This window comes from Rhineura floridana, chromosome 3, assembly GCF_030035675.1.
Source record: "Rhineura floridana isolate rRhiFlo1 chromosome 3, rRhiFlo1.hap2, whole genome shotgun sequence".
Lineage (NCBI taxonomy): Eukaryota > Metazoa > Chordata > Lepidosauria > Squamata > Rhineuridae > Rhineura > Rhineura floridana.
The window spans coordinates 148,946,422-148,973,825 of NC_084482.1; the positions used below are offsets into that span (position 1 = coordinate 148,946,422).

A 27,404-nucleotide genomic window follows, 5' to 3' on the forward strand; every position below is an offset into this window, starting at 1 on the left:
TAATATTTTTAATATTTTAGTATTTTAGTATCTGTATTATTGTTGTATATGTCAGTTACATGTTTCATTTGTTTGTTTAATTGTTGATTTGATGATTATGTGGTTTTAAAATTGAAATGTAAATTTATATTTTTATTGTTGTACACCGCCCAGAGAGCTTTGCTATGGGCGGTATAAAAATTGAATTAAATAAATAAATAAATAAATAAATATGTTACTGGACTCCAACATCAACTCCATCAAGCACGGCCAATGGCCAGGGTTGATGGGCATCATCGTTCAGCAACATCTGGAGGGCCAAAGGTTCCCTACACCTGACTCAGGGGCTTCACATGAGATGGCAAAATGACCCATGTGTTAGAATGCTGAATGAATGATGCCAGATTTATAGAAAATGTGGTGAGGGTGAGAAGCAATTTAAAGAAAACAGGTAAGTGGTAGGGGCTGTTGAATCTTTCTCTTACCCATGCTTGTTTTCTCCTGAATCAGCCTCCCCTCAACTATATTTCTCCTGGTCGAACTTACCTACAGCAATAGGTGGGGAAAGGTTGAATTCCCCACTCTTGCCCATCACTTGGGGAAGGGCTGTGGCTCAGTGGTAGAGCACATGTTTTGCATGCAAAAGGTCCCAGTTATATCCTTGGCATCTCCATGTAGGCCTGCAAATTTTCCTGCCTCAAACCCTGGAAAGCCAATGCCAGTCAGTGTCGACAATACTGAACTAGATGAACCAATAGTCTGACTTGGTGTAACGCAGCTTCCTATGCCATTTCTCTACTTTAAATCACCCCTCCCACTTTATACAAATTCAGCAATGACTCGTTTTCCAACACATAGGTCTACCATCATGTACAGTAAGTTCTTTAGATGTCAGTCAATACAATACAACTAAATTAGCTTACAACCCATTGCATCAGCTTAGCTAACGGGCAAACTAGACATGATACAGGTGATCTGTAAACAGGATCTCGCTTGTTTTTATTTAAAAGCAACCACAAGGTGCCTGAATTTATTTGACACTGCAATTGACCCATTTTCCTGATTTAACCCCCTTCCTTCTGAAGCTGCGATTTGCCATACAGTGGATAAAAACATAAATACCGTATGGTCAAATAGTGTATAAGAGACAGAATGAGATTTAAATCATGAATATGAGAAGGAAGGCAACTTTGACTGTTTTTTAAAAAACAAAACACAAGATATCCTGTTCATGCATCTCTCATGTAACATGTTATTTGACCCTGAGTTGAGGATGAGGCACAAATCTGACTTTTCTCTTCCCTTCTAGTATTTTCCTCTTCCCTCTTGTACTAGCCTGCTTTATGAATCCTTATAGAAAGATTACCTTTCAGAAAGGGACAACACAGAAGTATGGAAGTGTTTACAGATGGGAACAACTTCCTGACGTTCATTGTCTGTGAGCTCAAGCCTTTCCAAAAACTTAACAGCCACACGTTCAAGAGCATCTTCAGGCCATGGCTGGAAAACATAATATAAAAGTCACCTGTGATGTGTCTTTCATTATTAAGCACAGCATAATATCTGAGTCTGTCCCCATCAGCAGTTCTTTGTGAAATCTGCTATGAGTTGGGCAAAGAAGGAGAAATGGCCCATATTATCTCCCTTGAACTGTTGGGCAAAGAAGGAGAAGGAACTGTTTTACTCACCAGAAAGGTGTTTCTCAGTGGGCGCCAGGACACCCCCAAGTGGGGTATTGTGTTCCTTGCTAGTGCTTGAGGCAGGAAAGAGTTAACACTCCAAAACGACCGTTAATGCGGCCCCTCCCACGGAGTGCTAGTTCGCCGTCTGGCCAAGCTTAAAATATAAACTTATACATATCTAAAAAACTGTGACAACATTAACTGTAATTATCATGAAAACATACATTTTACACTTAAGTTGTAAAAATAACTATACAGTCTCTACTCAGAGCGACTGCCAACTCCACTGAATGATACATGGGAGAGGAGTGATCATTGACTCTTCAGTGTCCACCCGTTTTATTATCATGTTTCCTGTCGTTTGTATCCCAGGGTGGGCCTTGGCGGTGTCCTGGCGCCCACTGAGAAACACCTTTCTGGTGAGTAAAACGGTTCCTTCTCCAGTGGGCACCAGGACACCCCCAAGTGGGATGTTCCAGAGCTGACGTATTGATTGGGTGGGTACATAAATGTTCAATGATCACTCAGGACCTGCTGAATAACTCGCCTCCCAAAGGCTGCTTCAGCTGAAGCATAAATATCTATTTTATAATGTTTAGTAAAAGTATTAGGGTTTGCCCAAGTGGCCGCCCTACATATTTCTTGAAGAGATGCATTTGTTGAATAAGCTGCAGTGGCAGCTGCTGCTCTAGTGGAATGAGCCATGATGCCTGAAGGTAATGGTATGTTGAGAGAACTGTATGCTAAGGCCATGCAGCCCTTAATCCATCTCGCCAAAGTAGAGGAGGACACCTTTTTACCGAGAGTAGTTGGGTGGTAAGAAACAAACAAAGAATCAGTTTGCCTTATTGGCCTAGTCCTATTTATATAGACTTTAAGTGCTCTCCTCACATCCAATGAATGCCAAGCGTGCTCTAGAGGATGCTTTGGCGAAGGACAAAATGTTGGCAATACTATTTCCTGCTGACAGTGAAAGGCTGAATTAACTTTTGGAACGAAAGTAGAATCTGTTCTCAAAATGACTCTGTCAGTATGGAAGATACATAGATGTTTTGCCACCGAGAGAGCTCCAAGTTCAGATACTCGTCTAGCTGAAGTTATTGCTATGAGAAATAATACTTTGAAGGAAAGTATTTGTAACGTAGACGTTTTCAATGGTTCAAATGGCGGTTTTTGAAGAGCTGCCAAGACCTTGTGAAGATTCCATGTTCACGATGATGAACAGGTGCTGACAATAGTGAAGCCCCTCTTAGAAATTGTTTCATATAGGGATGAGCTCCCAGTGATGCATAAGAAGATTTAGACAGGACTGTTGACAACGCAGATGCTTGTCTCCTCAAAGTATTGGGTCTCAACCCATTCTTCAAACCAGCATTTAAAAAGGATAACACCTCTGCAATTCCTGACTTCCTAGGTGTAACATGATTCCTATTACACCATTTCAAAAAGGCCGCCCAGGTATACTGGTAGCTTCTTATTGTGGACTGTCTTCTAGATGCCAGTATTGTGGTTACCACTTCCGTTGGTAATCCAGCCCTCAGCAGTTTGCCCCGCTCAATTTCCATGCGGTTAAGCTCAACCATTGGAGATTGGGGTGACGAAGCGGTCCTTGTAGCAGCAAATCTGGTCGAAGAAGCAGACGCCATGGGGGCTTGACAGATAGGTTGACTAGCTCTGAGAACCATGGCCTCCTTGGCCAATCTGGTGCTAGTAGAACAACATTGGCCCTCTCCATCCTTACCTTTTTCATTACCCGAGATAGCAATGGAAAAGGAGGGAAGAGATACAGTGTTGCCTTCGGCCAAGGAGAATTTAGGGCATCTACACCCTCTGCTCTGAGGGATGGATAGCGAGTGTAATACCTCTTCAGTTGATGATTGACATCTGAAGCGAAAAGGTCCACATCCATCCTTCCAAACCTGCTGCATATCTGTTTGAACACATCTTTGTGCAACTGCCACTCTCCCGGCAACATCTCCTGTCTGCTTAACCAGTCCGCTTAGACATTCTCTACTTCGTCCCTCCTTGACAATTTATGAACGCTTTCACACAGTTGTTGTCTGTTCTCAGCAGCACATGTTTGAGATGGAATAAAGGCACAAAATGTTGCAGCACCAACCGTGCTGCCCGAAGTTCGAGTAAGTTAATGCTTTGGTTTGATTCGTGAGGGGACCAAGATCCCTGCAGGATTTGACCTCTGCAGTGAGCTCCCCACCCCTGCAGACTCGCATCTGATGTGACAGTCTCCCGTGGTGGGTCCTTTAAGGAAAGTCCTCTGCGTAGATTGCAATCCTTTGTCCACCAATGAAGAGCGGTTCTCAGTCATAACGTCAGAGGAACCTGGAGATGCATGGAATGTGCTATCTGCCATTGGTATGGTAACAGTGTCCATTGTAGAGGACGAACATGAAATCTGGCCCATGGCGTAACTTGGATAGAGGAAACAAGCATGCCTAAAACCCGTGCTAAGACCATCAAGTCCTCTGCAGGCTTCGCTAACAATGGTTGAACAGCCAATTTTATCTTTTGAACTCTGTCTTCCGAAAGAGAAATTGTCTCCAGTTCCGTATCTATCATTGCTCCCAAATGCTGTAAACATTGTTGAGGGAACAAATGACTCTTGGGGATGTTGACTAAGAATCTGTGATCATGGAGAACTGCTAGTATGGTGTGAATGTCTTGATAAGCTGACTGTGCTGTGTGTGAACGAATCAGAATGTCGTCTAAATATGGGTAAAGTTTCAACCCATGTTGACGGAGAAGCGCGACGTCACCATAATTTTTGTGAAGACCCTCGGCGCTGACGCCAAGCCAAAGGGCATTGCCCTGTACTGATAGTGGTGATTGTTGTAAACGAAGCGGAGGAACTTGGAGTGCTGCAGATGGATTGGCACATGTAAATATGCTTCGGTTAGATCTATGGAAGCTAGGAAGTCTCGAGGCTGAATAGCTTCTTTTATGGACACCAATGTTTCCATGCGAAATTTCCGGTATCTGACAAATCTGTTTAGAAATTTTAGATCGAGTGCCGCCCTCCAATTGTTTCCTTTTTTGGGCACAAGAAAGAGAACAGAATAAACCCCTTGAAATTTCTGGTGCTGCTGAACCGGTTCTATGGCTGCTATCTGCAACAGATGTTGTATTGCCTGTTGTAGTAGCCTGCGCTTCTCGGGATGTGCCGACACAGGTGACGGGAGAAATCTGTTTGGAGGCGTAGCCTGAAACTCTATCTGATACCCATACTGTAGAGCATTCTTTACCCAGTGGTCTGATGTTGTCATCTGCCAAATGTGTGCAAATTTCATCAAGCGGCCTCCCACTGGTATCTGCAATAAGTCAGAATTGTCTTTGTTGTCTTCCACCTCTGTGGGTAGCTGAGAATGTATTTCGCGCTGCTGATTGTTGTTGGTTGCGCACTTGGAATCTTGGATGACTCCAAACTTGTCTGTTAACATGGAAATCTCGCCCCCTGCCTCCAAACCTAGATGGACGAAAGGACTGGTATGGCTGAAAACGGCAAAAAGGTCACCTGTCATCTCGTCTTTTACTTGTTACTGGCACTGCCTTCTTCTTGTCTCTTGTTTCAACTAGGACTTCACTGAGCACATTTTCACCAAATAATTTCTTGCCTGCATATGGTTCTGTCGCCAACACCATGCGAGAAGAAACGTCCGTCTCCCAATGACGAAGCCACAAAATACACCTAGCTACAACTTCAGCAGCCATGGCTCTAGCTGCGAATTGAGTAGCATCCATTGTTGCATCTGCAATGAAAGCCTGTGTCCTTGATACCTTCAAAATTGTTTTCCTAAGTCTGTCTTGGTCTTGATCTGGATTTTCCAAAGCTTCATCTAACCATAATAATGCAGCCCTTGAAAACACAGATGCTGCTATAGATGCACGTACCGACAAGGCTGACGCTTCATGGACCTTTTTAAGTGCCATATCTAACTTTCATTCTGTAAGATCTTTCAATTGAGCATCCCCTTCTCTTAAAAGGAAGTTTCTAGAAACTAAGGCAGAAATTGGAGAATCAATGTCTGGAGTTTTCAGCTGCTCCATAAACTCTGGGTCCAATAAGTATAGTTTCTTAGCATACGTCAGTGACTTGGTAGACTGAACTGGTGAGTGCCATTCAGATTCCACTATTTGTCTGAGCAGTGATGGTACCTTAATGACCTTATTGGTAGACTTTGGTTCCAGAAGGACAGATTTATTTATTTATTTATTATTTCAATTTATATACCGCCCTTAGCAGAATAGCTCTCAGGGCGGTGAACAAACAAGATAAAATACAATATATCATAATAAAAATCATAAAAACATATACAAACAAACAACAAAAACACTACAAAAACACAATACGACAAAAATTAAAAATACGGATTAAAAGATTAAAATGGTTAAGAAAATTAAAATGCCTGGGAGCATAAAAAGGTCTTTACCTGGCGCCGAAAAGATAAAGCCTTACACGGCGTGGAACCTCAATACCTTGTGGAACGCCTCTCTCGATACGAACCTACCCGTTCACTTCGTTCAGAATCTAAGGCCCTCCTCCGGGTACCAACCCATCGGGAAGCCCGGAGGGTGGTTACTAGATCTAGGGCCTTTTCTGTGGTGGCCCCTGAGTTGTGGAACAGCCTCCCCGAAGAGGTACGCCTGGCGCCTACACTTTTATCTTTTCGGCGCCAGGTAAAGACCTTTTTATGCTCCCAGGCATTTTAATTTTCTTAACCATTTTAATCTTTTAATCCGTATTTTTAATTTTTGTCGTATTGTCGTAAGGTGCTGGTTCTTGAATCTCGCCCAGATGCGCCTCTGGAGGTAGAAGGTGCCTGTTCTGTAACAACATCATTCAAATCTAAAGCCGCCATAGCCTTGGATAGCACAGGCATATAGTAAGTGCTATGAAACAACGTATTGGAGTGGTGCTCTTCCGGTTGTGAAGTATCACTCCATTCATCTGATTCGTCTTCGAAATCAAGCACTGAATCATCATGCATAAACTGTTGCCTAGCAAACTTTGATCTGTCTGGTCTGTCAGCTAATAAGCCCTGTGCTCTACCCCTGGCCACATCATGTGGATCTGGTGATCCATTTGCAAGGTCAGTGTGGAGCTGCTGTTGCTCAACTTCAGGGAAACCTGCCTGATTCATATGATCACTGCACACTGCACACGTATAGTGTGTTGCCAGTGACTTTGTCCTGGTTCATGACTGCGCTGTTGTGCCTGTACAGGAACCACTTGAAAAGATTGGTGAAAAGCAGCTAGTTCTGCTGATATATCACCCATGAGAGCCTTTCTAATATAATTTAATTCTGCAGCTCCTAAATGAAAAGACTTCACCTGTTGAAGTTCCTGATCTGAACACGAGGTGGCAAGAGAGGTCATCTGTGTGGAGTTGAATTGATGCTGGTTATGATTAGTTCTGTCACGCAAAACTCTGTGCTGCTGTTTATGACTGTGCCCATTAGGCGCAATATCACTTACAGGCTCTATAGCCCCAGTGCTCTGTGGAACCTCAGGGTGATGAATATTAAAACCTGTAAATTCCTCATCATTTTCCTCAGAATCTGAGCAAAAAAGAACTGAAGGATCTGGAATCTCCTCCTGCTGTGAGGGAAATTCAGCATTTACTGTACTCAACTGCTGTGATTGCTGTCCTAGATACAGCGCCCTTCTGGTTTGTAAGGAAGCATTTTTCTTATATTCTGTGGCTCCCTCAGCAGCAACCCTTCCTGATTGCTCTGCAGTATGGCTAACTGTATGTTTTGTTTTAGTCATATGCTTGCGTCCTGATTGCTCTGCCACCGCAGTGCTGACAGGCTTTTCTGCACCTTTAACTGCTTCCATACTTTTACGTCCCGATTGCAGTGCTACCGCACCAGCTACAGGGTATGCAGTATCGTTAAGTGCTTTTAAATTTTTCCACCCTGATTGCTCTGATACCTCATCGCTTACAGGGGAAAGAGGTGCATGTTGATTAACGGCCGTTCTCTGTGCTACCGCAAGAGTAATTGGGCCACGCGGTGCCTGTGAGGCTGTTTGATTAAAATGGTGACCGCTTTGAGAGCGCTGCAATGGCTCGTCTTTTTAACTGCTGGTTCATGCAAGCAAGCTGTAGGTGCTACCACACCAAGCGCTGCAACCGTTCGTTTGGAACACTTTTTTGCTCCTTAGGCATTTCGCTTTCAGCAGGAAAGACCAATTTATAATGGGAAGAAAGCTACTGTTCAAATCATGAAACGAGGGGAAATCACCCCGAAATTCATTAACATAGGGAAATATCATTAACAGAAAAATCCACAGAGAAATTTATTACTGAGGAAAACCTCCCCGGAAATTCATTAAATGAGGGAAATATTAACAGAATGCATAAATAAAAAATCACAGAGAAATTCATTAATGAGGAAAATCTACCCGGAAAACCATTAAGTGAGGGAAATATCACTAAGGGAATGCATTAATTGGAAAAAATCACAGAGAAATTCATTTCTGAGGAGAAACATTGTACCAATTAATCTTAGGACTAACACCTATATACAACACTGAGAGAAGAGTTAAGTGAACATTAACTGCTAATAAATAACATAAATAGAGAAAAAGATAAAGATATAACTCGGGCAGACTGAAGAGCAAGGCGAAAATCAGTACTGCTCAAGCGAGGCAGGAAAACAAACTAGCACTCCGTGGGAGGGGCCGCATTAACGGTTGTTTTGGAGTGTTAACTCTTTCCTGCCTCAAGCACTAGCAAGGAACACAATACCCCACTTGGGGGTGTCCTGGTGCCCACTGGAGAAATGGCCCATATCTCCCTTGAACTGTCAATAGTTGCACTCCACTGTCTGGATTTCTCACACAAAACCATGTGTCCCATTAACAAAGATCTGATTTTAATTGTGCCTTTTTCTAGTCACTGTTCTGTCTTTTCTCCTTTATCGTTTATTTTTCACTTCATTTCTCTCTCAATAGGTGTGTGTGTGAGAGAGAGAGAGAGAGAGAGAGAATTTGACAGGGAACAAAGACTTCAGGCCTGCTTCAGCTGGACTCACTTTCTGCTCCCCCCCCCCAGGCTATTCATCACCTACTGCCCGTTTCTCAAGAGAGAAAGGGAGCCATGGAAAAAGACATGGGCCTATGGTCTGATCCAGCAGGGCTCTCAAGATATCATTGCCTGCTCCAGCTGGGCTGTGCCCTCCCTTCTAGGCCATCTACCACCAATTCTCCTGTGGGATGGATCCTGGTAAACTATTATAGCTTGTTATTGTGATTTGATTAATTTATTGTGATGCCAAACATAAACTGCCTTTGAAGAATTTTATCCCGAATGGTGGGATAAAATTAACTGTAAACAAATAGGCTTGTATCTAATGTAGTTCAAAGTCATGATCCTGGCAGCTCAAGCATTTCCACTTGTATAATGGGACTTCCCCCACCTTTTCTCTCCCAGCATGCCCCCTAAATCTGTTCTAGGGGTTCTCCCACCCTACAGAACAGATTTGAGGAGGATGTGGTGGGGTACACATGGAGGAGGAGTGGATGGGAAAGTCCCATTGCACAAGTGGAAATTCTTGGGATGTTTTAGTTGAATACCATCCATAGATGATGATGATGATAACAATAATATCATCTGCAACATTTGCAATTCAATTTCCCCTAAAATAATGCATTTTGATATGTTATTTTCATTAATATATGCATTTTTATGGATGCTTTACCCCAGTATATGCATTTTTATATACATGACTTGCCTGGAGAACTGCACTCAAAATTCAGAAAAATTAAAATTTTGAGGATGGCTGTGCTATGATTCTCATATTGTTTTGGAAAGTGCAAATTGGGTAGATTCACCTTTAAATCTGAACTGAATCAACATTCTACCCAACTAATCCAGAACAAATCATACTGGTATCAGTCACTGTATGTATGTGCATATTTTCTCAGTGACAAAATACTTTTACAAACCTGGAACCAATCAATAGTACAGCAATTGATGAGAGAGGGGAACTGTCTCAGTCGGTTGCGAAAAGCATCTCCAATTGGACTGAAAGCTACCACAACATGCAAATTGTCTTTGCAGCGGTTCACGAAGAAAGCAAATAAGGCCAAGGGACCAAGCTCCTCATGTTTACTGCCTGCCTGGGCTACTGCACGAACACCCTAAAGGATAATAATGGATCTTAATAAATTACTTCAATTCTAAAATGTGGTGCTGGAAAAAAATCAAACTAATAAACAGTATAATATATACAGGATATCAAAAATTAATTTATATTTCTAGTTGAGAGCTAGATATCGACAATCATTGTTAAGATCTAATATATAAGAAAGCTATACCAAGTAAACAAGTTAATAACAGTTACCTCCTAATCAAATGCAATGACCTCATTATGAACATAAGAATCTGAAATCTTTAATGTTTAATCTTTAACAGCAGCATAGTAATAAGAAAAGCAGAACATCTAGACAGAGAAAAAGATAACTCATTTCATTGTGAAAAAATGCACTGCAACCCATACATCCGTGCACAATATCCCTTCCTTTGCTACCAACAAAATAACCAGCTGGACAGGCAAAGCTATTCATGTACTGCTCTTCAAGAAAAGATGATGGGGTAGGGGCAGAGTCAATACACCTGCAATCTACTGCTATGCATATGGATCTCTAGGATGGAGGCTCCTCTGCATGGCTACTGGATATAGGATCACCTATTTCCCCACAGCAGACTCTTATATTCTTATTGGTTCCAGACCACAGAGAACTATAACATCAAATATAAAATCTGAATAGGAATCTTCATTTCATGCACATTTTAAGTGTCATAGTTCCATTTTTTACAATGTTGAAAGAAGTTGAGACATGGAAATAAAAATAATTTGAACTGAATTCTTAGAAGTTTACATATTTTAAAATAATGTTTATTTTACACCAATCCTGATATTTACTGTGGGACTGTATTTACTAGGGACAGCCAAAGTTAAGCATGTTAACAATCCATAGGTTTAAATGCCAGGGATGTAAGCATGTGCTTCACTTTCCTATTTAAATTCAATAGAAATTTAATAGTGCTTAACTTTAACTGGCTTGTGTGCTAGCTATATATGTTTGTGGAATTTTAAAATTTTAATTGTAACATATTTTAAGAGAAATATTAATTTCTTATAATGATACCTCCATAACTTCTTGTTTTTCATCAGCAGCAAAAAGGTTGGGGACTTCTCCAGTATTAAGCACACTATCAACATCTTCCAAAAAACTTTCTTCTTTAATTTGTGTGTCCGTGATTAGAAATACAGTTTTCAAGCCCTTCACGCCTGCACTCCTTAAAAGACTCTAAAAGCAACAACAATAACAAAAGTTCACTCAAAGAATTTAAAAACATTTGCATCCTGGTCACTCAACATGTAGCCTTGTATATTAGGGCTCATCTACATGGTGGTTTAGTGTATGTTTAGTGCTACTCACATCCCCTTTTAATTCACATGGTTTAAATGACATTATTGGCAAACAGAAGCTATCACACAGTTTCCCCCCTGTAAATCCGTACTAATCCAATCCTCTGATAATATGAAAAGGGAAGGAAAAGGCGTCTCCACTCTATATCTCTAGTGCTTGCAGATGCTGTGCTCAGTTGCTTTTAGGTGGGTGTGTCAATCATTCCCCTCCCCCCACCACTCCCTCTTCCTCCCTTTGTTCATTTTGTTTCCTGAAGGCTGAAGAGCAACTTCCAGCTGCTCTCTCCCCCCGTTCTGCTAGCATTTTTATATTGCTGCAAACGGTGTCTTTATTCCCCCCAAACTTGTACGCAAAAGCATAACACTGCTCAAACAAATATTTGTATTTCAACTGTATCCTACCAGAGAAAGCTTGTTCTTTCATAATAAGCCAATGTTTGATAATACAGAAATACAAAAAACAGTCCTGAACAGTGACAGAAACTGAAAAACATATCTGCCAACTCACTCTCTGCCATCAGTTCACAAACAAGGAGTGTGTCAAACCAATAACAGTGGAAAAATTACTGCCTGCAAGAGCAGAACAGAGGTGAGGCAGTCTAGTAAAAACTAAGGAGAGGTCCTGAGATCATCTTTACATACATGTAGTAGGCTGTTTCACTGTAAGACCAAAGGTCCCTTCTCCCATGCATATAAGATGATCTTAGGTGGGGCATACAAGCTGACCCAATGGGGTGGAAAATACAGCTAATGAGGACTGCCTACAGGGTCAGGACAATATGCTGTAACATTCTCCTCCCAAACACTGCCTCAGCCGAGGCATATGTATCTATCTTGTAATGTCGGATAAATGTATTCGTGCTAGCCCAGGTGGCTGCCCTGCCAACCTCATGAAGAGGTGCACTGAGAGAGAACGCAGTCAAAGTGGCTGCTGTCATTTTGGAATGCACTATAATCCTAGCCAGGGGCTGGAGATTCAGGGAAATGCAGGCCTTAAGCAGCCTGGACAAAGTAGAGATAGAGACCCATTTACCCAAGAAAGATGGGTAAAAGGAGACAATGAGAGTGTCCATCTGACAGAACAATTCAGTTCTACATATATAAACTTTCAGTGCTCTGTGCACATCCAGGAAATGCCAAGCTTTTTCCATTGGACCAACTGAAAGCAGGTAAAATAAGTTCCTGTTGACAGTGAAAAGTAGAAATAACCTTTGGACAGAAAAATGAGTTAGCACAATGTCCCTATGGAACGGACATAAGTTTTTATCCACATATAGAGTGTTAAGCTCTGACACTCTTTAGCTGTTGCAATTGCAACAAGAAACAGCATTTTGAATGACAGAAGATGAAGCCAGAGTGTACTCAGTGGCTCAAATGGTGGCTTTTGAATAGCAGTCAACACCTTGTGCAGATTCTGTCAGGAAGTGATGATGAGTTGGTGGCACTAATATGGTGGGTTCCTGAAGAAAAAGCTGAAGGAGGTTATGGGACCCAGAGACTTGTATAGAGACTTCAAGAGAATAGGGCCAAAGCCTATCGTTTTAGAGTGTCCGGGTAGTATAGGTGCCCTGGCGATAGCAGGTCCTCTCGAAGGGGAATGGGCCACAGTGGAGACACTGCTAAATTGATGATCTTGGAAAGCCATGGCTTCTGTGATCACACAGGGATCACCAACAGAACCTTGGCTGTCTCCTCCCAAACCTTTCACAGAACCCTGGGCAAGAGAGAAATGGGAGGAAAGGCATACAACATCCCTGAAGGCCAAGGAGAATTGACAGCATCTATTGCTTATGCCATGGGAATGTTGTACCATGAAAAGAACCTTTTTATCTGATCGTTCCCCTCTGAGGTGAATAGATCCGTGTGAACTCTTCTGAAGATGGTAGTGAATTCTTTGAACAGCCAGGAGTGCAGGCACCATTCTCCATGGTGCACTTGTTCCTGACTCAACCACTTAGCCTGGATGTTGTCTTCATCCCATAGGTACTCTGCCACTAGGGAGTCCAGATAAACCTCTGCCCACAGAAATAGAACTGAGGTCTCCTGCTGCAGCTGCCTTGATCTTGTGCCTCCCTGCTGATTCAAGTGTGCCATCGCAGTGACATTGTCAGTCCTCACCAACACCAAAGCTAAGGGTCTGCATGTAGCAAAGTGCCAGGCAGATTGCACGTAATTTCATTAGACTGATAGGAATTTGCGTTTCTTCTGGTGACCATACACCCTAAACCATGAAGCCCTCGCACACAGTCCCCCCCATCTGGTGAGGCTGGCATCTGATGGTATTGCTGTCTGGGGAGGATCTGTGATAGGAACTCCCTTCCAAAGACTGGAAGCATGAAGCCACCAAAGAAGAGATTGATGAACCGCATGGGACAAACACCTTGAGATGACTCTTGCTGGCAATGCTATGCTGGAAGGGCAACAAGGCCCACTGAAGAGGACAACTGCAGCGCTTCACCCAAGGTGTCACTTGGATCACTGAAATCATGACACTGAGAACTTCATGAGGTCTACCACAGAAGATATCATGATGGACCGGATCACCAGCTGAATCTTGGACACTCAATTTGGAACTATGATCCCCAACAGCATTTCTATCAGGGCTCCTAAGTGCAGGATACTGTGGGATGGACAAAGTTGACTCTTCTTATTGAAAAGGAAGCTGTGGTCTTTGGTACATGCCAACATCACTTGAAGGTCCTCCCATGCTTTGGGGAGGGATGAGGATCGAATCAAAAGGTCATCCAGATAAGGGTAGATGTGCATCCCCTTCAGTCTGAGTTCAGCCACTAGGCTAACCACAATTTTTGTGAACACCCTGGGTGCTGATGCCAGACCAAAAGGCATAGTCCTGTACTGGAAGTGATGCCTGTCCAATGCAAATCTGAAGTACCTCCAATGGCCCTGAAAAACTTGGACATGCAAATACACTTCCTTGAGGTCAATGGATGACAGGTAGTCCCCCTGCCAGAGGGTCACCTTGACTGAAGACAATTTGTGGTACCTTATATAATTGTTGAGATTTTTCAGGTCTAGGACTGCTAGAATGGTCCATCCTTTTTGGTCACTCTGAAGAAAATGGAATAGATACCCCAAAACTGCTCCCCTGGGGGAAGCGGTTCTATTGCTGCAATGTCCAGAAGATGCTGGATGGCCTCCTAAACTCTGGCCCTCTTCTCTGGGTTGGAAGGGAAAGGCAAAGAGGTGAACCTGTGAGGTGTAAGCAATAGTAACTCCAAGTGAAGTCCCTGTCTGAGCATCTGAAGGACCAATTGTCTGTGGTGACTAAGTGCCATCTGTCTGGAAATCACTTCAGACGGCCTCCAACAGAGGGAAGGTAATAGTCAGAACTGATACTTGGCCCTCCAGGACTGTGTTCACGAGGAGAACTTGCCTAAGTATTGCTGTTGGGCCCTTGGGTTGATGTGCTATCTGGCCCGGGGGTGGGGGTGATAGGACCAAACATCTCTTCCTCACCCAGAGGATCTGGAGAAATGAAAGGACTAGTTTAAACATAGAGATTGTATGACCTCTGACCAAACTGCTTGTCCTCCTCCTTCCTTGATGAGAGCAGAGTCTTTGTCTTGTCTTTGGACTCCACTAACACAGCTTGGACCTCACATATGGCTCAGTGGCCAAATTTATGGGAGCAGTGGCATCTGCCTCCCAATGATGCAGCCAGAGTCTTCCCAAAACACTTGCTGCCAAAGCTCAACTTGTAAACTGAAGCATGCATAGTAGTGTCAGCCATAAAGGCCACCACCCATGAAATCTTCAAGAGAGATTTGTGAGCCCATGCAGGATCATTGTGAGAACCATCAAACAGATCTTCTAACCATTAGAGCAAGGCTCTGGGAAGCAACAGGCAGAGGTGCTGCTAGAATACAGAGGGTGCTTGCATCATGAAATTGCCTTTGCCCTAAATCCAATTTCTGCTTCAACACATCCTTAAACTGAGCATCCACATCCTTAGAATTAAGGGAATGATTTATTAATCCTGTAATGGGGACATCAATGAGAGAAACCTTTAAATGAGCCATTAGTGACTGCTCCAATATGTAGTGCTTGCTAGCAGTAGGCACAGATTTCTTGCATTTTAAAGGCACCTCAAATTCAGACCTAATGATCTGTGGAATCATGGCTGGTAGCTTGACCATTCTGGACTTAGGTTGTGGGACTGGGCAAACCTCTGCCACTCTATATGAGGCTGGAACAGGGTTAACTTCAGAAGCATTAAGATCCAGTGTCTCCATGGTAGATAGTGGGGTTCTGAAATACACATTTTAAAGTGACTTCTTCTGTCTCCAAGTCTCCACTCCATTCTTCTTCATCTAGGACAATGAGGTCCTGCTCAAGATCTCAATCCCTATCTGAAAGATTCTTCCTGTCTCCCCCAGACCTAGTAGCAGAAGCCCTTCCCCGGCCACCACATGGGGATCCAGGGAAGAATACAATTGGGCTATCAGAGTGTGTCGAACCAAAGGCTGGTTGGCAACCTGAGAGTGCTGCATGGGTGGTATGGCACTAGACTGAGACTGTAACTGTCAAGGTGGCATGGTGCAGAGGTGTGCCAGGCTGGGGCTGTGGAAGTACGGAAGCAGCCAAAGTTCTAGAGAGGCCCACAAGCAAAAATTCCTGTAACTGCCTCAACATGTCTTCAGAGAAATTCAACTACACAGGATGCTGAGCAGTCTGCACAGGAGGTGGAGATGCCTGCACAGCAGGACTGAATGGTATTGCATGCTGCTTGTTCCTGCATAGTGGAGTTAGATGGTAGCATTGCATGCTGTGTTTGGGCAACTTATTCACTAGGAAGGTGATGACCCAGTTGAGTAGTGGGGGGGCTGCTAAACCCTGTAAAAACCTGAGGAGAGGAGCAGGTAGAGAAAGCAGCTGCCAAGTCTCTTGTGGAAGAATCCCCTTCTTCCCCAGACAATTGTTCCTCATCCCTTAAGTATCTGTGTTGTAAGTTCCTTGCTGAATGCGTTGCCTTGGAAGTTCTCACCAAGTCACAACCTCCTTCTCCACCCCCACCTCCTCCATGATGGCTGACTCACTCATTAGAGAGAACCTCAAGGGGTTGCTGCTGCTGCTGCGGTCCCTGAAACCCAGTTTCAAAGGATTTTAACGCTGGGGGAAAGGAGCCCAAAGTGTTCTCCAAGTCCATAGGCACTAAAGTCACCAAAACACTCTCAAGCCTGACAGAACAAGACCGGTGCTACTAGCCACCATTTCAGTTTGCTGCTTCAAATTCAACTTAGCTGATGAGAATGAGGTGGAAAATGGTGGTGGCAGCAGTGGTTGCATGTTTTATCATGGTGAAGGCAGGATAAAACTGTTTTACTGAGTCCAAGGGAAGATGCAAGACTGAAAAATCAAACAGTGCTATTCTGCTTTCAACCACAAGGTGGAGCTCAACTTCCATCTGAGATCATCTTACATGCATTGGAGACAAGCAACCTTTCCCAGACAGAGGGAGTAGACTCTTCGTTCTCACTGAACTGTTCCAGCTGAAGGCTAGCCAGTCTTGAAACTTCCCACAACCAATCTATAGTGCTCAAGCTTAAGGTGAATAGTATAGTATGCTGGACCAAGAGTTGCTTCCGCCTCCTTGCTGCTGAAAGAGTCAATTGTCTTTTGAGGGGAAAGACAGCCTAGCCCTGGTTTCTGGCCAGAAGAAGAGTTATGGGGAGGTTTCACCACTTTACTCCCTGCAAGCAAGTCATGTTCCGACTGACTTTTAACTAGCTGGCTTTAAATTTAATCCATAAAATTTTCCCTTCACTGTATTGTTCAGGATAGGAGCTGGTTGAGCAGGTGGCTCCAGTCATTAACTCCCCCTGCCCCCTGTTATAGCATTCAGGTTCTGGACTGGTGATACAACATGGGGAAGGGTGATTTAAACTCCCCTGTACTGCTCAGATTGGAGTCCACTCCCGTTGTGCTCCCACCATCAATTCTTCTCTCCTAGTAAAAAATAACTTGTGATAGAAAGGGAGGCTCACCCTCCTGCAAGTCCTTTCAGGTTCCCAACTTATAAAGGTATAGTTCTAAAACCAATAAATAAGATAGCATTTAGAAATATAAAATTAACTGATCCCAGTCTAAAGCCAATCTATGTAAATTTTTACCTTTAGATCTTCTCTCCACTCATTCATCCCATAGCTCTTAGAGATCTCTGGTTGAAAAATATTCATTTTTGCCATGGATGTAGCCAAACGAGTCAAGGACTGACGTCCACTTCCTCCCATGCCAACAAGTAAGGCATTACCTCCCGACTGCTTGAGTACACGGCATATGCGAGACAAATGTTCCAGGACATACCTATCCTCAAAATATATGCACCATTATTAAAACTAAAATCACAAGTCTAATGCTTTCAGATTTTGCATTTTCTTTTGTTTGATTTGCCACATCCATACTTCCCAATCATAAAAACAGTTGCTGCTATCATGTCCAATCTCTTCTAGGACATAACTCCAATTTCCATTCTGTATTTGTTTTTTTAAAAAATTAAAAATAAAAATAGGGAGATGTAATTTGGCCTGCTTTAAATTAGACTGAGAATGTCCAATAAAAACTTCCTCCTCCCTCTTCCCACCTTTCTTATGCCATAACTGAGAACTTTCAGTTGGTTAAGCTGTTGCCTGCATCAGCATGAATGGGCTTCTGTGTGGAAGCATCCTCAAAAACAACACAAATGTCATTGTTCAAAACAGAATCTATACAAGCTCTAAAATAGAGTATCACCTAAATAGCTATTGACATAAATAATTTAAAGGGTTTATGCACCTAAAAACTACTAAGTTCATTCTTGTTTTATGAGTTTGGTTATATTCATCCAAACACAGATCCACAACATCACTGAACATTTGTACACTTGGAATTTCAAAATAAAGTCTTTCATCTCCTTCAAGATCAGGATTCATGTAGTCTCCAAACAACAGATTTCTCATATCTTCTTCAGTTACCTATTGGTAGAAAATAATAGCATATAGTCTTTTAAAAGTATACTGTATAGATAAGCAGGCCCAAAGAAGAGCAAGATAACCTATTTTAAGGAGAGTAATAAAAGCCTAGTGATAACAAAGAGTCTTGTGGCACCTTTTACTTATTAGACAGATTTATTGTGGCATAAGGTTTTATGGACTAAAAACCACTTCATCAGATGAAAGAAGTGCTATCCTTAATTGGCAGATGTACACACACAAACACAAAATTGTAACCAATGAGGCCACGTGACCATGAACTGTACGAGGTACATTTGTAAAGTTTAAATATATACAAAGTAAGCACACTGCATATTCACATCAGCTGTAATTCCACTTTCCATATGGGTAACTCATATATCTTTGTTTCAGTTGTTGATGTTTTGTGTCTAGCTGCATGGGCGCAGGCAAGCCAGCTGTGATGTTCTTATAATATAAATATCAGATGTATCATACATGTGGTCTCAAATAAATATGGTTATATATTTGTGCCCTCCAAAACTTCTATTATAATATATATATAATTTTATGTATACGTATGTATATGTATGTACACACACACACATGTATATCTACTTGGATATTTCTACACCCCAATTCTTTACCCTTCCCTCCATTGTATTATGAGAAACTCTTCACCCATCTCATCCTGCTGTCTTAACTCCTTTCTTCCCTCTTTCACTCTATATTATGGTCTTTAGGATCCAATCTTGCCTTCTATAACCCTTCTGACATTCCTTCCCTCATGTTTGTCCTTTGTCTTTTGTATATATCTTTTACTTAGACTGTTATTCTACAGCAATATTCCCAATGATAGGAGATCCCCTTCTTCCCTAGTATTCTCTAAAGTAGGTAGATATTGTCTCTTTTTCAGAGTTTCTGTGCTCAGGTCTTGTCTCCTCCATGCAGCATTTGTCCACATTGATGTGTTTTGTTCATAAGAACATAAGAAGAGCCTGCTGGATCAGGCCAGTGGCCCATCTAGTCCAGCATCCTGTTCTCACAGTGGCCAAGATAGCATATTTTGTGCTGCTCCATACAAACCTCATTATCATGTCCCTGAACTGAATCCTGTTAGGCTGTTTAGCACATAATGCCCTGTGCACTGTTTCAGTGTCTTTTGTTTCAATCTGCAACGCCAAACACAGTTCTGAGAACCACTCTATTAAAAAAAAGCAATCATGTTTGTTCCCCCCACTAACACTGTAAGCCCTTTCACCCTAGCCTTGTGTGTCTACTTCTGTTTTCAAGTTCCTTCATTCTTAGTTGGAGTTCTCAGTTTGCTTCATCTAACTTTGTAATTTCTTTTTTATGAGCCACTCTGACTTCCAATGCTACACTAACTGTTTTAACTATATCCTCCAATGTATTGGATATGCCTGTCCATATTGCAAGTGTGTCTTTCCTACGGTGATAGTGTTCATGTCGACAATGATGGAACACCCAGGACTGCATGGTTTGTAAATTTTGGGTAGTAGATAATAGCCCTGCTTGAAGTAATCCTGCACATTTATGTTATGTAATTTGTTCTGGTATTCTTCAGAGGGATAGAGCTTCAGGAGAACATACTGAAGCACTGCCAAAGCTAAGCAAGTGTGGATCATACTGAATCCTCATAGAAGAGTGAGATGCCACAGGAGAGGAAGACAATACCCACTTGGGCATGTCCTGGTGCTCACTGGAGAAAGCAGCAACTTGACAGGTGGGGCAGAGTTGCTACGCTAGCTTTCCAGGAGCTGGATTGCTGTTGCTTCCTGGGAAGGAGAGGGGGAAAGGTAGGGCGGAGGGAAATCAGCACAATACAAATGCACCAACAGGAGCACTAGATTACATCTGCCAGTGTGTTTACTTTGCACGATGCCAACCTGTTTACAAAAACACAGTCATAGGAAGGTCACCCAGCCTCTCCCTTTCAATGACATGCTTCTAGCCACTCAGGTTCATCATTCAAGTTGCTTTAGAAGAATGGAACAGTGTGCCTCCTTTCCCCTTCCACACAGTAACTTAAGTATGTGTGGGCACAATAAATATTTTTTTACCTAAACCCCAACAGACCATAAGATTGTTTATTATGTACTACAGAACAATACAAGATTGTGTGGCTTTGCTTTGTTTCCAGCAAAGATAGTTCAGCAGAAATAGGCATGAATATGGATGAGAAAAAGAGAGTGATAACATAAGAACATAAGAACATAAGAAGAGCCTGCTGGATCAGGCCAGTGGCCCATCTAGTCCAGCATCCTGTTCTCACAGTGGCCAACCAGGTGCCTGGGGGAAGCCCGCAAGCAGGACCCGAGTGCAAGAACACTCTCCCCTCCTGAGGCTTCCGGCAACTGGTTTTCAGAAGCATGCTGCCTCTGACTAGGGTGGCAGAGCACTGCCATCACGGCTAGTAGCCATTAATTTTTAATGAATGGTGTAGATACTTACAGGTGCATTTCCTTGTCTCAGATGTGCAAATACTGAATCAAATGCTTCTTTGAAATGTTCTTTCACAATATCCTTCATTAGTTTGTACAGCCAAGCTCTATCAGTGTCATCCACAAGGCGGTCATAAAATACTCTAAATACTTCATGTACAAAAAGACGCACCATTGTATGTTTGTTTACAACTAAATCTTTCTTAATGAGCAAGCAGCCTAGGATAACTCGTGAAAAATCACGCAGATTGAACGTATAATGGGATTTGGCTGGTGTCGGCAATAGATTGTCCATGGCCTTCTTATATACCTTGAAGATTGAAACAAAAATTAAGAAAAGCATTCAAATTAAGGTTTTTATTTAACCACTTTGTACACTCAGGGCTCACAGGTGTTTCCTGGTGTTTCCTGCACTCTTAGTTTAGCACACGCAGGATATTTCCCTTAAAATGTGAATGTAGAATGTGAAAGAGAAAATGCACTGTTGTTGCACTGTACTTGGGATCATGTTCCCAGTGGCCCTGAAATCACACACACACTGAGCTACAATGAAAGGGAAGCACCATAGAAGACTGAATGCTGAATAACAGCATCCAATTCCTAAAATATTTGCTATGCTGACACACCTTAAAGTGCTATACGAGTGATGTCAGAAAGTTGGCAAAGCATCAGTACTGGAACCTCAGTGGCTATATCTAATAGATGAAGAATCTGTAAAGTAATGTAGATTGAACAGTAAAGGCAGGCAGCCATCATAACCCAAGGCAAGAAAAAGAGCTTTTTAACAGATTCTTCATTTCAGAAGCCTTCTTGTGTGCCCCTCTTAGAAAAATCAGCTGCATGTCTGCCAGAAGTAATATGCTGCATGTCTCCTAGAAGTGATGTACTTCTGAGACCCTCTGTACCTCTTTTCTGTACAAGTAGAACAAATAGAAATGCAGTGAAGATATTGGTATCTTACCTCCATAGTGCCACTGACAATTTGGTTTCCAACTGTGAAATATTCTGGGAGAAATTCATTTGTTCTGAGATAGAAAGACACAACAGTAGAGAAAATCCGCACCATTGTTTCATCACTAAAGGTATTAATGGTGCAAATGTTGAAGTGTCTCAGAAAACGAGGTGTGACCGGATTCCTTCCACCACCTGGGGGACCCATGGCAGCCATCAACTGTATATCAACTAGTACAATCTTATTTGTGTCTTTTAGGTCATACCTTCAAAACAAATTTAAGTATGATAGACAATTATAAATGGAACAGAACTTCTGCACTTGGAAATCTCTTAATTACAATACCACAGGTTCTTAGTTTGCAGAGATAATTATATGAACAGGCAGCTCATATTAAATTGGGATTCCATAAGGAGTCAAGGCCTAGCTCTTTACTTTCTTTTATGTATAATTCTAGCTTAGGATTTGCTACTTAACAGAAGAATAAAACTTTGTTGAAGAAGGAAATTTGAGATGGGCACTTTGAATATCGTAGCCTGGAGGAACTTATATATTATGTTCTGTCCCATATTCACAAACTCAGCTTTAATAAGGTATAGCATACAAGCCAATTGAAAAAGTAACTTTTATTTTAACAGTATACATAAAAAAAATTACTTTAAAAAATCAACTTCAGAATTAAACATGTCTAATAGGATTAAATGACCCTCCGTGGTGCTCTGCTCATGGCTGGAGTTCGATTCCAATGGAAAGAGGAAGTTGAAACTCCGGTAAAAGGGGTCGAGGTCCACTCAGCCTTCCATCCATCCGTGGTCGGTAAAATGAGTACCCGGCATACGCTGGGGGGTAAAGAACGGCCAGGAAAGGAACTGGCAATCCCACCTCATATATACAGTCTGCCTAGTAAATGTCGCAAGATGTCACCCTAAGAGTAGGAAACGACTCGCACTAAAGTGCGGGGACACCTTTACTTTAATAGGATTAAATCATCTACCTATTTATTATAATCTTTAACTTAGTCTGAATAGTTACCAGATTCCATGGTCGAAAAACTGTCTCAAAAGTTCAATAGGAGGCTGTGCTCCATATTGTTCCAATGCAGGCATGTTCAGATCATCCACAAATATTATACATTTTTTCCCCATAGGTGGGCCAAATATTCCTTTCCTTCTTTTGTCGAGCCTGGCCATGATGATGTTCTAAAATACAAAAGGAGAACATATTTCCTAATGATTAAATTAGTTCATCCAAAGTAACATTTATAGTTTGTTCTAGAGAAAAGTATGCATAATTGCACTGGAGGAAGCCATTACTTCTTCACCCCCTCCTACTTGCAGAAGTTGTCCGATTTTCAGATACCCTTTTCCACACATGCCTTAGCTCACCCTATTCAGCAAGGTTCCCAACCCTCAGAGGAATCTTGTGGGGGCTACTGGAAAGAGGAAGGAGAAAGGAAGTCAACATCTGCCAGCCCTGGTGTGCATGCTTTTCTCTGGATCCAACCCATATAATTCCCACATGTATTATTCTATAATAAAGATCAGGGCCGGCAGCCAAAATAGCAGCAGAGGATTCAGCGCCTTAGGGAAACCTCAGCCACCATCTTGGATAAGGGTAGCCCTGTGTGCACAGCTCATGCAGCCATGAAACACAGCCAAGAAAGGTAGGTTGAGTGAGAGAATGGCGGGGACTCCGAAGCTCTCACCCTGCGATTTGCAGAAGCGATCCTGCTGCGAATTGCGGGAGTACTGGGACCCGGGGCAGGGTGGTGCCCAAGTGCCCCAGCACGCCTGGGGCTGGCCCTGATAAAGATGCCAGTTAAAAGATAAGTTTATATTTTATATTGGCTGCATTCAAATGACATGGTAAGCTAAACTATGGCTTACCAGGACTATACAAATGAAGAGGAACTTGAAGCTGCTCTGCTACTCTCCAGTCCTTTTTACTTCCACACCACACTGTGCTAAGCCAAGAACAAACCTTGGCTACAGCTTGTGATTAGTGAAGATAATGTTTAACTGCAAGGCCGGGTTTGGACAATACACTAAGGCAAACCTTGGCTTAGCTCAGTGTGGGGTGGGAGTAAGGAGGCCTGGGGAGGAACAAAGCAGCTGCAAGTTCCTCTCCAGGAGCCTACATGTTCACATGTCATGCAAGCCAGGCCATTGGCAGGTTGTGTTTTTAAAATTATTTAAATTTATTTCATGATATGCAGTTGTAAACTTTCTGAAGGCCCATTTGCATCAAGAGCAATAAGGAGCTTTGGGTTGTTCCGATTGTCATCTCAATGTTCTGAAAATATTTTCTATGTGCTTCCTGTGAAAACTTGAACTAGTTTGTTAATGGAAAAAAAATCCCCACCACCCTAGAACTGAATCAGTTACACAAATATTCAAGCTTAAAGAAAAAGTGGGGATTGTTTTCAAGTGGCACTGCTTTAGAATACATTTTCCAGAAAAAGGTGTGGCTACTGAAAATTAAAGAGTAAACGAGATCAATTTGCCATTGAGAGAAGAGAGCAAATTGAGAGAATGCCTTCTTTAATGAGGACAAAATCTGAAAGTGCAGTACAGACTGCAACAAGTTTGAAATATGTGCTGGGACACATAATGCAAAATATAGCTTGTGCAGATTTAACCCTAATGAAACTTATTGGTTCAAAACATGATGGCCTACAACAGCTTTTTGGGTAGGTCAACAGTTCACCATTGGTCATGAAGATAATCCAACATTAACAGCTACAATATTTCACTGCCAACCGAGTGGTAGAAATCTTCAGAAGGCTTTTGAGCAAATGTAAAATAATATTCTGCTGGTGAGCCTCTGTAGTAAAATACCCCACAAAACAGATTTATAGAATATACCTAATCACCTGACATATTCATCCTGTATGATTTTTGTGCTATGTTCAAGTCTAAAGAAAATGTAGATTTTCTAAATGTAACCTAAATGCTTAATTAACAAAATATTCAAAGTAATTCCAGTGACAATTGTTCTCAGGGGTGTTGTTAGTGGGTGGCCCATATGGTTCAAGCTCCAATACTTTTGCACTGGGCTCAAATGTCCTGCCCCTTTCCTCCCCTTTTTAATTATTTTTCTTGCTTGCAGGGTGGTAGTCATGCTGCAAAGAGCAGTGCTGGTGAGACCCCAGCCACCCACCAACTTAACTTGCCCAGAGGCAAATTTGTTTCCTGTGCCTATGCCCCAAATATTTTAAGTACCAAGCAACACCACTGATTGTTCTTACCAACCTGAGTCTGATTGGCACTGGTTCGAGCTGAAAAATTAACAAAGAATGGGAAGTAGAGATCCTTTTCTAAGTGATTCATTAGCTTGTCCTTCACATATACAGATTTTCCGGTACCCGTTGGTCCAACAAAAAGCAGCGCTCTTGGAAAGAAATTCACATACTTGTATTAGTCTCTTGTTATTTTGGTAGAGATAATGGGGGGTATCCAACTAATGTATGCCATCAGCACAAGGATTTCAGCTTGCACAAGAGCACTCCCCCCTCATCTCCCCATGTGTGCCCCATACACTCTTCAATTCTGCTCTGGAGGGTTGGGAAAAACCCCTAGAACACATTTAGGAGGTGGGCAGGGGAAGGAGGGGTGAAGTCCTGTTGCACAAGCAGAAATCCTTGCACTGACAGGATGTGTTCCTTAGTGCTACTTTGGATACAACCCAATGTTTGAAAATAAACAAAGAATGATTATTGGTAGCATTTTTATAGTAATTTATAAGCACATCCCTTCTTTATGTTTTTAGTCAGGTACTCATGCAATCACAGTAATGTAAAAGAACATATATGAATTAAAGGGGAGGTAGAAGGGCAAAATGTTAGGCAAAACACTCTAACCTATACTTCCTGAATTATGTTACATAGTGGGTAGCCCATAATGTTATGCACAACCCAAGGTTTGATATAAACAGTAAGTGTTTCAGAGTAATAAAGTATATCTCTAAGACCAAGTATATATCTAAGCTCAATCAAATGATGACATCATGATATCACACTACTGACAGGTGGGTTGTCCCACCCACCTGTCAAAATCCCTTGTGGGGTTTCCCAAGTGCCTGAAGGAGCAATCATGGTGAACCAAAATGGAAGAAACTCCGGTTCTTTCTATGTCATTTTCGAGTGCAAACTGCTCGTATTTCTGCTAGCATTGTCACTTTTTGCTGCCAGCAAGAAAAGCTCCCACTATGGAGTTGCTCTGCACAACTGTGTGAAGACATAACAAAAGTGAGTGTAACATATTTTTCCAGAAAAGAACTGGGTGGAAGGTGCCTGCATGGAAAATCACTGATACAGGGATCTCTGTTACTCCTCTTTGTTCTCCTCCCAGGTGGAGTATAGTAATTCATGTTCTACATATTATTATATATTATGGGGGTCCACTCACACTCACTAAAGTTAATGTAAATCTATTGGATAGATTTACCTGCTGATCAGGTTTGCCGGTTAGTATAAAAGGTGTATTCAAATTTGGGGTTAGTTAGATTTTTTGGGGAAGGGGAGGATTTGTTTCTTGGATTACTTATTTTCTTTTCTTCCTTGTCTCTATCTGTATTGCTGCCTGCTTCCATGTGCTTTTGCCCAAGCTTCAGGCCTACCCACCCACAATTTCTTCAATATTCTAGGAAACAGAGCTGAAATACACAAGTAGTAGGGCTAGAAGGAGTAAATACAGTACAATCATTTAGTAAATAAAATCATTCATAATGATTGCTTTGTCAATATATATATTAATTGATTTATATTTAATGCAATCATTCCTGTAATGCCATTAAACTTATACATATATTATACAGCCAGCATGGATTTTTCGCATTCTGCAATGTTAAATTGAAAATACCTCCCATGCCATTCTGAAGCTTCCCATTAACTCATTTCAAAACAAAATCTTACAAAACTTATAGTCCTGAACTCAGAAATGCTTGCTTAACAACAACCCTTTAAGTTTCCATGGCGATACACAAAACTCAGAAAGAATTGAGAGTTCAAATTGTAAAATCTGTGTCTGTGTTAGAATTGATTGTTAATAATTTTTTTAATAATGTTTTAACCCTTTTTTAAAGATGATTTTAAAGCTTTTTAAAAAAAATGTTTTTAACATTGTTTTGTTTTAATGTATTTTAAGCTCTGCTCTTATGATGTTTTAAAGTGTTTTTAGTGCTTCTATTTGCTGCCCTGGGCTCCTGCTGGAAGGAAGGAAGGGATATAAATCAAATAATAAATAAATAAATAAATAAAAACAAGAGAAAAAAATTCAGACCCCTGTTGCACTTTTTTTCTGTCAGTGGTCTCATAATTTGTTGAAATTAACTAAAAATCAGCCATGTTCACAAAGTACCTGTACTCCTATTACTGACTTTGTCCCATACTCTGACCTTCGTCTTCTGCAGTTTAAAAGTTAAAAAAAAAACATGGCTGATTTTTAATTAATTTAAGAAATTTAACATTGAAGTCTATTATAACATCAGGCATGCTCAGTAAGAACCATCAGTTTTCTAAGAGCCAGATTCATCAATGATTGGCTGGGCTAATCAGGGGCCACACCAACACCAGTCATTTTCACCACTTTAAACTGTCATGGCTTCCCCCAAAGAATCCAGGAAGTGTGATTTGTGAAGGGGGCTGAGAGTTGTGAGGGTCTTATTCCCCTGACAGAGCTCCAGTGGCCAGAAGAGTTGAACAGCCAGCCCCTCTTCTGGGAATTGTCACTCTGTGAGGGGAAGAGGGCATCTCCTAGCAACTCTCAGCACCCTACACTAACTACACTTCCCAGGATTCTTTGAGAGAAGCCATGACTGTCCAAAGTGAAATAAAGGTCTGGTGTGGATGTGGCCAGGGACAGCTTTGGTTTAAATTTGGGTGGGAGGCTACATATGCCTGCTGTAGAATAAAAAAGGTGGGGAACCC

At 41.9% G+C, this 27,404-nt stretch overlaps 1 protein-coding gene across 1 annotated transcript in view; it reads right to left on the bottom strand.

Annotated features, from left to right (window-relative positions):
- The window catches only part of DNAH12 (dynein axonemal heavy chain 12), a 292,017-nt gene that overhangs the window by 93,195 nt on the left and 171,418 nt on the right, over positions 1 to 27,404 (bottom strand). Inside the window, exons 38-46 of the mRNA XM_061618291.1 lie at positions 24,730 to 24,868; positions 22,511 to 22,677; positions 21,488 to 21,743; positions 20,537 to 20,836; positions 17,910 to 18,088; positions 17,249 to 17,441; positions 10,834 to 10,995; positions 9,628 to 9,822; positions 1,346 to 1,479 (exon numbers count right to left, since the gene is read on the bottom strand). Coding sequence (XP_061474275.1) covers positions 1,346 to 1,479; positions 9,628 to 9,822; positions 10,834 to 10,995; positions 17,249 to 17,441; positions 17,910 to 18,088; positions 20,537 to 20,836; positions 21,488 to 21,743; positions 22,511 to 22,677; positions 24,730 to 24,868 — 1,725 coding nt within the window. The remainder of the gene's footprint in view (positions 1 to 1,345; positions 1,480 to 9,627; positions 9,823 to 10,833; positions 10,996 to 17,248; positions 17,442 to 17,909; positions 18,089 to 20,536; positions 20,837 to 21,487; positions 21,744 to 22,510; positions 22,678 to 24,729; positions 24,869 to 27,404) is intronic.